General features: G+C 49.5%; 2 protein-coding genes across 3 annotated transcripts in view; one reads left to right on the top strand and one right to left on the bottom strand.

The window, feature by feature from the left end:
• The window catches only part of LOC106536382 (zinc finger protein 436), a gene marked incomplete at its 5' end in the record, with an annotated part of 5,882 nt that extends 1,658 nt beyond the window's left edge, over nt 1-4,224 (top strand). The window contains 2 exon segments of the mRNA XM_014033643.1: nt 1,460-1,774; nt 1,939-4,224. Of these exon segments, the coding sequence (XP_013889097.1) occupies nt 1,460-1,774; nt 1,939-3,518 (1,895 nt within the window).
• Nucleotides 4,225-4,963: 739 nt separating this feature from the next.
• Nucleotides 4,964-10,081, bottom strand: part of chodl (chondrolectin) — a 6,718-nt gene continuing 1,600 nt past the window's right edge. The window contains exons 2-8 of one of the 2 annotated variants that reach the window (XM_014033650.1): nt 9,613-9,729; nt 9,300-9,457; nt 9,066-9,223; nt 8,938-8,988; nt 8,776-8,856; nt 8,611-8,707; nt 4,964-5,668 (exon numbers count right to left, since the gene is read on the bottom strand). In XM_014033650.1, the coding sequence (XP_013889104.1) occupies nt 5,587-5,668; nt 8,611-8,707; nt 8,776-8,856; nt 8,938-8,988; nt 9,066-9,223; nt 9,300-9,457; nt 9,613-9,672 (687 nt within the window). In that variant the 5' untranslated portion in view covers nt 9,673-9,729 and the 3' untranslated portion in view covers nt 4,964-5,586. Of the gene's footprint in view, nt 5,669-8,610; nt 8,708-8,775; nt 8,857-8,937; nt 8,989-9,065; nt 9,224-9,299; nt 9,458-9,553; nt 9,730-10,081 lie in introns of both variants that reach the window. The other variant, XM_014033649.1, reaches the window with a different exon arrangement.

The raw sequence follows: 10,081 nt of genomic DNA, 5'->3' as shown, positions 1-10,081 counted from the left end.
AGTTAAAAAAATAACATTTAGGGGATTTTTTGGGGGGTTTCAACACAGTGGCGGGTAGTAGTGCTCTCTCTCCCTCTCCCTCCCTCGCTCTTTCTCTCCCTCTCCGTCGCTCCCTCTCTCCCTCCCTCTCTCTCTCTCTCTCCCTCCCTCCCTCCCTCCCTCTCTCCCTATGCACTAGTAGTGCATAGTTGTGCTACCTTTAGACAAACAGAACAACAGAAAAACTAAAAACCACACAAGGGAAAATGAGGAAAAAAGCAAAACATCATATCAACACAGTGGTGTTTATGAAAAAAACACCTCTGTATAGGGAAGTATAAGCAGGAGTAAGTGTGTTGATGGTAAATTGTTCATTCTGTGGGCTCTCAGCTTTCTCAGGAATCAGATCATACAGAGGAGGGAGGAGCAAATACCCTGATGATGAATATTTTTATGTCTGGGAGGAATAAAAATTGAACTACTGGGGTTGGGATTTTAGAAAATTACATATACTTAGCTTTGAGTTGGCATATATTTTTAATACATTAAAGGGTTTTGTTTTATTGATCATTTAATGATCAAATGGGGGAGTGTAATGGAGATAATACTTTTTGGTTTGAGCTAGTAGTTCATGACATACTTTAATGAGCCAGTTTGTCATGACATGCTGTTCATCAGTGATTAAAGCAGAACAAGATCTGCTAACCACAATCATTCTTAGATATCACTTGTGTTTATCTTTGTGTTTTCTCTTAACCCAGCATTTCATTAGGATGAAATCTTGCTTTATTAAGATGACAGTAGTGTTTGTTAAACAGTATATACGAGGCCTCAGCTGCCTCAGAAACAGGAGCAGAGAGCAGGGGGACAGTCTGAGGCTCAGTGTTGTTCTCTGTGTTCCTGTTGTTGCAATAAAACATCTGACCATCCCACGGAGTGCCTTCATTCTTGGACCACGTATTTCTGTCTTTGAAACTGGCTGGCTTGGAGTGTTGTGGAAATCTTTAACAGTTTCATGGTTTGAACCTCTTCGATCAGAGGAGTTCTCAACCTTCTCGGTGCGACTCTTTAAACTTGTGTTCTCTTCACAGAGTGCACTAATCTCCTCTCTGAGAGCCGAGACGTCCATCTGAAGAGAATCCAGACGTTGCTCCAAACGATTAAAATGTTCATTAGTTTTGCTCTCTGCTTTTGAGAAGTGTTTTTCCAGCACTGCCTCTATTAAACCAGATCTCAGCCGTCTCCACTGATGACATAATATACGTGGTACCAGATGCCACTTGTTCAATATTATTTAATTTATTTCCACGTGGCATTGTTCAAAAGAAAAATATATCCTCTCCAGCTTTTGGCTTCTTTCAGTAAATTACTTCCTGGTTTCCCAGTTAGAAACACATCATCAGATCACAGAACTAATTACAAAAATCTTCTGGAGATCTGATGTCTGACTCAGCCATGCCGCCATCTTTGCTCTCTGCAGGTTCCTCTGGGATGCTGCTCCAGTGTCTTACGGTCCGACCCGACGGATCAGATGGTGGTGCTCTGCTCCAGCACTGCACCACCAACCGGACCAGAACCAGAATCATCCGACCCGCCATCAAACTCTCTGATGAGCCCACTCAAACCAGAACCAGAAAGAGACCGCCGCCTCAAAACTCCGACCCCTCCAGGCAAAGTGTGGCCCGACGCCAGCGCCGCAGGTCAGCTGACCTGCAGCAGGAGGAGGAAGAGGAGGAAGAGGATGGGGGGCTGGTAGAGGAAGACACGAGTGATCCCAACTGGACCCCAACAAGAGGTGAGACAGGCTTCATCTTTTTATCCCAAAAAGTCAAGAAAAGTTTTAAAATCAAAAAAATAGAGAACTAAATATTTAACAAAACTTTACTAAATTATAGGATTGAATTTCATGTGAAGCATCCTAAAATGAAAATCTGTCAATCATCTGTCTCCTCCCCTCAGACTCCCAGCATGCACCTGTGCAGCAGGACTCAGACTCCCAGCATGCACCTGTGCAGGCGGTGAAGCTGGAGCCGGACAGCACAGTGTGTGACGTTTGTGGGAAGGTGATGAAGAACAAGTCGAGCCTGGCGCGTCACTCCTTCATCCACACGGGGAAGAAGCCGTTCTCCTGCCACCTCTGCGAGCTGCGCTTCAATCGTCGTGACAACCTGCAGTACCACCTGACACACCTCCATCCTGACGGCGTCGGCAGACGAGAGAAGCGGCGCTCGGCGGCGTGGCTCTGCGCCGTCTGTGGGAAGACGTTCAGCTGTCGATCCCGTCTGAAGACGCACGAGGTCATCCACTCGGGCGTGAAGCCGCACCGCTGCCACCTCTGTCCTAAAGCCTACATGAGGCTCAACGACCTGGAGCACCATAAGAAGGTGGTGCATGAGTCCGGTGGYGCCGAGCCCCAGCAGCCCGCCTCCCTGCTCTGTGACCTGTGCGGTAAAGAGTTCAAGTGCAGGTCGCAGCTCGTCATCCACTTCCAGACGCACACGGGTGAACGACCCCACCTCTGTGACATCTGTGGACGCAAGTTTGCCCGYCAGTACCAGCTGAAGCGCCACAAAATCCTGCTGCATGCCAATGTGGGCGCAGGWGAGGCCGCCACGCTGGTGGACGGCGCCTTCGGCTGCCCTATCTGTGGAAAGAGGCTGAAGTCCCAGGCGCTGCTGGACGCTCACACTCAGACCCACACAGGTGACAAACCCCATCGCTGCAGCATCTGCCTGCGTGGCTTCCAGCGCGCCGCCTGCTTGAAGCAGCACCACGCCCGCGTGCACCTGAGGGTGAGGGCTGGAGAGGCGCCGCTGGCCAGCGCCCGCAGAAGGAGCGTGGCCACGCTCAACGCCTTCCCGTGCTCCGTCTGCGGCAGGGTGTTTCGCTTCCGGTCCCTGCTGGCCAGCCACGCCCTGGTCCACAGCGACGTGCGCCCCTTCCACTGTGACTTCTGCAGCCGCTGCTTTCGCCGCCACAGCCACCTGAAGAGGCACTGCGAGGTCGTGCACGCCAACGGAGCGCGCCTGCCCGAGACATTCATCTGCCACATCTGTGGCAAAGACAAGAAGTGCCGCTCGCAGCTCGCCCGACACATCATCATCCACACGGGCGAGCGGCCGTACGCCTGCGACCTCTGCTCCGCCCGCTTCAACCGCCGCGGGAACCTGCAACAGCACCGGAGGCGCATGCATGGCGTGGGCAGGCTGGCACAAGATGAGGCTCCGCCCATCCTATTTGAAGATGATGATGTCATGACCCGCGCTCTAGCTTATAAACAGGAAGAGACTGTGATCGCTGTGGATTCTGCTGGTGAGCTGTGTGACCCTGCGCTGAATGATGATGTCATCAAGGAAGTAGAAGCTTCTGGTGAGCTGGGTGACCCTGCGCTGAATGATGATGTCATCAAGGAAGTAGAAGCTTCTGGTGAGCTGTGTGACCCTGCGCTGAATGATGTCATCAAGGAAGTAGAAGCTTCTGGTGAGCTGGGTGACCCTGCGCTGAATGATGATGTCATGAAGCCACCGGACGCCACCTGACTGAGATGCTGTTCTGAGCGTGACCACAGGTCTGAGCAGCAGACCTCACCAGTAGAACTGTTCTGTTGTCATGGAAACCAGACCGAGACAGCTGATTGGCTGCTCTAGTTTTGTGTCATCAGTTGGTGGTTCTGAAGAACCACCAACTGATGATTGCAGTCTGAACTGTGAATCAAAGGGGCGGAGTTAAGAGCAGGTTTGAGACACTGGGTCTGTCTTTGTTCGTGGGTTGCAGCCCAGGTAGACCACGACACACGTAGACCACAGCCCACATAGACCACAGCCCACATAGACCACGACCCACGTAGACCTTGGCCCACGTTAGGGGTGTGGTCAATGTGAGCTGCCATTGCCGGCTGCAGAAACGGCTGTGAAATGAGACAGTCAAGGCTACAGAAAACATGTTTGTGTGACCACGCGCTGCCTCGTTAACATGGTGACATTTTATATCACATGCCTTCAGTTGTTTTTTTGTTTTTTTTACGATAAAACTTCGCAACACCCATTAAAGCGTTAAACGTAACTAAAATAAATTAATTTGTGTTTAGCTTCGGTATCAGTGCTTGTAGTTTCATTTTATTTAACATCTCATTGCAGCATCAATTTCAGCTAAGTTGCAAAACTTATATTTAAAATAAATTCTTCGATTCGTGATGATTTTCCAAACTGCGTTAAAAATAAATAAACTCAACCATAAAAAAACTAACCTCCACCGTCTTTGTTTTTCTGCTTAATTTGCTGATGTTGCATTAAATTCAAGGATATGGTCAGCTGTAGGATACAAAGATGCAGCTTATGGTTTTGGGGTTTTGTCGGTTGCAGCAGTAGGCCTCTATGAACTGAGACAGTCTACGGCGCTGGGCAGTGACGTAAACGTCCAACAAATGCAGCCAAGGTCAGCTGCAACACCTGAATTGAGACTCAGACACTTCCTGTTTCTGGTTAGACACTTCCTGTTTCTGGTTGGACACTTCCTGTTTCTGGTTGGACACTTCCTGCTTCTGGTTGGACACTCCCTGTTTCTGGTTGGACACTTCCTGTTTCTGGTTAGACACTTCCTGTTTCTGGTTGGACACTTCCTGTTTCTGGTTGGACACTTCCTGTTTCTGGTTGGACACTTCCTGTTTCTGGTTGGACACTTCCTGTTTCTGGTTGGACACTTCCTGGTCGAAACCTGGAGTTCTGAGTTCTGGAAGTCGACATGAAAATAAAAATATTTGTTTTCACTCATGGTCAAATGTTTTATTTGCACATCAGTGAATCTGAGCCAACACATTGGTACCGGTTCTGACCTGAAACGGATCAGAACTCTGCACAGTTTGGTTCTGGATCAGTCGGACTCCATAAGATATGGACTGAAGTTGAGCGCAGACCCACATCCCCTTGAAGGGTTTGGTAATCTGCTCTATCCATGTCCAGATTTTACAGCAACAGAAAAACACTTCCAGGTTTAGTCCATTTTTTATTTTTACTAAACATTTAAACATATTTAAACATTCCATGCACCAGAACTTCCACAGTCACAACAAACAGAGTCATGGACTACACCGAACATCCAATCAGAACCATTGACCCAACATCGATTGAACGTCAACTGAAGTTCTGCTGAACCACCATACTAGAAACGGGTCGTTTACTCTGAAAATCTTATGCTTTTATTCTGAAACTGAAAGAACAAGTTGAATGGAAATGGGTCTTCTGAGTTCTGACCTCATGTTTCGATGCTCAGCAGCAGAAATTCTCTCGTCTTGATCCAAAAAGACTCAGAAGAAGAATAAACATTTTACAGATTCTATTGTGCTGCAAAGAATCAGACATCCTGTTTTTAATTTTTATCTYACGTTGTGATAGGTAAACACAGCTGGGTGTCAGAATGACTGCAGAGCTGAAACTTAGTGGAGTTCAGTCAACATGAAGTATATTTGAATATATCTGGACCACAATGCACTGCAACATACTGACACTGAGCATCACATCAGAAACTAAAAAGGTCAAAGGGTCAACAGCCGGTCAAACAGGAAACACCAGCTGAGCCAACAAAAAGTCAGACGTCGCTCTGCTGCTGATGTCACACCTCCATGGCATCAGGTTTGGACGTCCTGGAGATCCAGAAGTTTGATTGGTTGGTGGCGGTCTTTGTGCGAGGACGACTGTGGAGACAGAGGTGATGTCATCAATACTAAGTTTCCAGACTTCATGTAAAATTTACAAACTTTGTCAAGAGTAAAACTCATCTTAACTTGGATTAAATGCTAAGTCTGATAAATGAATCTTAAAATACAGATTTTGTTTTAAAAATCTGATAAATTTATTTTGAAATTCAAAAATGTGATTTGTTTCATAAATGTATTGAAAATCATGTAATGGTTAATCTGCAGTTGGTGTGCTGGGCAGTGGTCGAAGGAGGGTGGGGGGACCTTGGTGGTCTGATCCTCGTCTACAGAAGCTGGCTCTGGGACGTGGAATGTCACCTCTCTGGTGGGGAAGGAGCCTGAGCTGGTGTGTGAGGTTGAGAGGTTCAGACTAGATATAGTTGAACTCACCTCGACGCACCGCTCTGGCTCTGGAACCAGTCTCCTCCAGAGGGGTTGGACACTCTTCCACCCTGGAGTTGCCCATGCTGAGAGGCTCCAAGCAGGAGTGGGCATACTTATTGCCCCCCATCTTGGTGCCTGTACTGTATGTTGGGGTTCACCCCGGTGAATGAGAGGGTAGCTTCCCTCTTCCTACATGTGGGGGTACGGGTCCTGACTATTGTTTGTGCCTATGAGCCTAACAGTAGTTCAGATTACCCACCCTTTTTGTAGTGCTTGGAGGGGGTGCTGGAGAGCGCTCCTAACGGGGACACCCTCGTTCTGCTGGGGGACTTCAATGCTCACGTGGGTAATGACAGTGAGACCTGGAGAGGCGTGTTTGGGAGGAACACCCCCCCCCCCCACTCTGAACCTGAGCAGTGTTTTGTTATTGGACTTCTGTGCTTGTCATGGATTGTCCATAACAAACACCATGTTCAAACATAAGGGTGTCCATATGTGGCTGCATGTTTTGGACACTCAGGTGAAGAGAGGGGCGGAGCTGTCAACTGACCACTACCTGGTGGTGAGTTGGCTCCGTTGGTGGGGGAGGATGCCGGTCAGACCTGGCAGACCCAAACGTATAGAGAGGGTCTGCTGGGAACGTCTGTCAGAGTCTCCCGTCAGACTGAGCTTCAACTCACACCTCCGGGAGAACTTTAAACACGTTCCGGGGGAGGTGGGGGACATTGAGTCCGAGTGGGCCATGTTCCATACCTCCATTGTTGATGCAGCTTACTGGAGCTGTGGCCGCAAGGTTGTTGGTGCCTGTCGTGGCGGYAACCCTCGAACCCGCTGGTGGACACCGGCGGTGAGGGATGCTGTCAGGCTGAAGGAGTCCTATCAGGTCTTTTTTGCCTGTTGGACTCCCGAAGCATAGGCATCGGCAGTCCAAACGGATTGCGGCTCGGGTGGTCACTGAGGCAAAAACTCGGGCATGGGAGGAGTTCAGAGAGACCATGAAAAAAGACTGCCTTCAAGGCAATTCTGGTCCACCATCCGGCGTCTCAGGGGGGAAAGCGGTTCACCACCAACACTGTTTATGGTGGGGGTGGTGCGCTGCTGACCTCAACTCAGGACGTTGTGTGTCGGTGGGCGGAATACTTCAAAGACCTCCTCAATCCCACCGACACGTCTTCCCATGAGGAAGCAGAGCCTGAGGACCCGGGGTTGGACTCTCCGATCTCTGGTGCTGAGGTCACTGAGGCGGCTAAAACGCTCCTCGGTGGCAAGGCACCGGTGGTGGATGAGATTCACCAGGAGTTCTTTAAGGCTCTGGATGTTGTGGGATTGCATTGGTTGACGTGACTCTACAAAATCACGTGGACATTGGGGGCAGTTCCCCTGGATTGGCAGACCGGGGTGATGGTCCCCCTATTTAAAAAGGGACCGCAGTGTGTGTTCCAACTATAGGGGGAACACACTTCTGAGCCTCCCTGGTAAGGTCAGGCGTCCTGGAGAGGAGGGTCTGTCGGATAGTTGAATCTTGGATTCAGGAAGAGCAGTGTGGTTTTGGTCCTGGTCGTGGAACAGCGGACCGGCTCTACACCCTCAGCAGGGTCCTGGAGGGCGCATGGGAGTTCAACCAGTCTCCATGTGTTTTGTGGACTTGGAGAAGGCGTTCGACAGTGTCCTGTGGGGGGTACTCCGGGAGTATGGGGCGCCAGGCCCTCTGATATGGGCTGTTGGGTCCCCGTACGACCGGCGCCAGAGTTTGGTCTTCATTGTCGGTAGTAAGTTGTTTCCGGTGAGAGTTGGACTCCACCAAGGTTGCCCTTTGTCACCGATTCTGTTCATAACTTTTATGGACAGAATTTCTAGGAGCAGCCGAGGTGTTGAGGGGATCCTTTTTGGTGACCTTAGGATCGCATCTCTGCTTTTTGTGGATGATGTGGTCCTATTGGGTTTTATTGAGATTCAGTAACTCCAAATCCAAGACCATGGTCTTGAGCCGGAAAAGGGTAGGTTGCCTTCTTCAGGTCAGGGAAGTCTACTTGGTCTGCTGGAGCTTACTTCAGCAGAGAGGGTAGCTTCCCTGAGCTTTCAAGAGGGGATATACCCAGCCCAGGGAATTTGTAAGGGACCCAGCTGGGAATTTGTAAGGGCTCCAGCTGGGATTCTGTACGGGTTCCAGCTGGGGGACCATGAGAGTACCACTTGGGAATCTATAGGTTCCAGATGGGGGGACCATAAGGGATTATGATGGTCAGCAAGAGTCACTATAAAGATTGAAGCTTCAGTGATCTCAAAAGTTTTTTTTCTCGGATGGAGTTCAGAATAAACCTTTTCAAGGTTCTCTTCTAAAGACGATGACTCATAAAATATTGAACTTCTTCTCTTTTGGAACGTATTTGAGTCTGTGAAGCCTTCAGTTCTGATGGAACATCTTTGGGTCTGTGAAGCCTTTGGTTCTGACTCTTCAGATGAACTAAATTGAAACCATTTCAAATCCCAACTGTCAGCCTTCAAAACGTTTCTTTCCAGAGGGGGTTGGTGAATTTGTAGTTTCTCAGTCCTACCTCCGGCTGAGCGTCTGGAAGCAACACGTCCCAGAAGCCACCAAGATGAGCAGCAGCAGTGGGATGGTGGGGATGACCACATACAGCAGCAACATACCTGAGAACACATGGACAGCTTCAGACAGAGTGACATCACCACATGTCAAAGGTCACAGGTGTTCTCACCTGAAGCTGCTGTCACGGCGACCTGTGGTGGGACGTCCACGCTACCTACTGCCTGAGTAACCATGGCTCCCCCTGCAGTCCCTGTTGAGGGCAAATGGAACCTACAGAGGTTACCACATTAACTAAAATACAACTGCAGGTGTTCCCCACTACCCTACTCACCTGTTCCCTGCCTTTCAGGTGTGTCTCTGTGTTCTTTCTCCAGGGGGCTCTCTGAAAATTTTCAAAACACTAAGACTGAAGACAGAACATACCTTCAACAGAGCCTGAAGCTGATTGGCTGACCTCACCTGGCTCATACTTGCAGATGAAGTTGTGCTTCATGTTACAGCGGTCATCATTCCATTGGTAGAGATAGGCTCCTCCCAGACCAGGCAGTGCAGTTGGCTGGTGGTACATGACCACGCAGGCTTCGCCGCCACAGGAAGGTTCGTCGACATACCAGTTCCTGCATCAACATTGCTATGGTTACAGGTGGGATTTACATGAGGGGAATCAGGTGATACAGTGATGAAATCACTCACCTGAAGGTGGCCACGCTGCCATCTGTCCAATGGTAGAGTTCTGGACATGGAGTCAAATTGTTGTCAGCTCCACCCACTCGAGTCAGCCCAATCCAGAAGTCACCATCTGCTATTCCCCCTCCTTCTCTGGCTCCGCCCACTGCTCCTGAACGTAGAGCCTGAAAGAAAGGAGGAGGAGATAAAACGTGTCCCTCACTGCTTTTCATACATGAAATTTAATGTTACCACAGTTAGAACTAATCTATGTTTCTCACCTGTAACAGGTGTTCCACATGTCTCTGTTCAGCAGGACTCTCTATGCTCAGCAGCTCACCTTCATCCATCTCGCAGACCCGTCTAGCCTCACTGAACGCCACACGGCTTGACACATCATGGAAGTAGGCGATCTTATAGCATGGCCGCTCAGGTCCACCCTCACACACCTTATAACCTGCAGACACAAAGCCCCACCCATCAAACCTTATAACCTGCAGACACAAAGCCCCACCCATCACACACCTTATACCCTGCAGACACAAAGCCCCACCCATCACACCTTATAACCTGCAGACACAAAGCCCCACCCATCAAACCTTATAACCTGCAGACACAAAGCCCCACCCATCACACCTTATAACCTGCAGACACAAAGCCCCACCCATCACACCTTATAACCTGCAGACACAAAGCCCCACCCATCATACCTTATACCCTGCAGACACAAAGCCCCACCCATCACACCTTATACCCTGCAGACACAAAGCTCCACCCATTACACCTTATAACCTGCAGACACAAAGCCC

The sequence above is a fragment of the Austrofundulus limnaeus genome, unplaced genomic scaffold (genome assembly GCF_001266775.1).
Source record: "Austrofundulus limnaeus strain Quisiro unplaced genomic scaffold, Austrofundulus_limnaeus-1.0 Scaffold1797, whole genome shotgun sequence".
Lineage (NCBI taxonomy): Eukaryota > Metazoa > Chordata > Actinopteri > Cyprinodontiformes > Rivulidae > Austrofundulus > Austrofundulus limnaeus.
The sequence above is the reverse complement of the archived record's forward strand: the minus strand, read 5'-3'. Positions and strand labels throughout refer to the sequence as shown.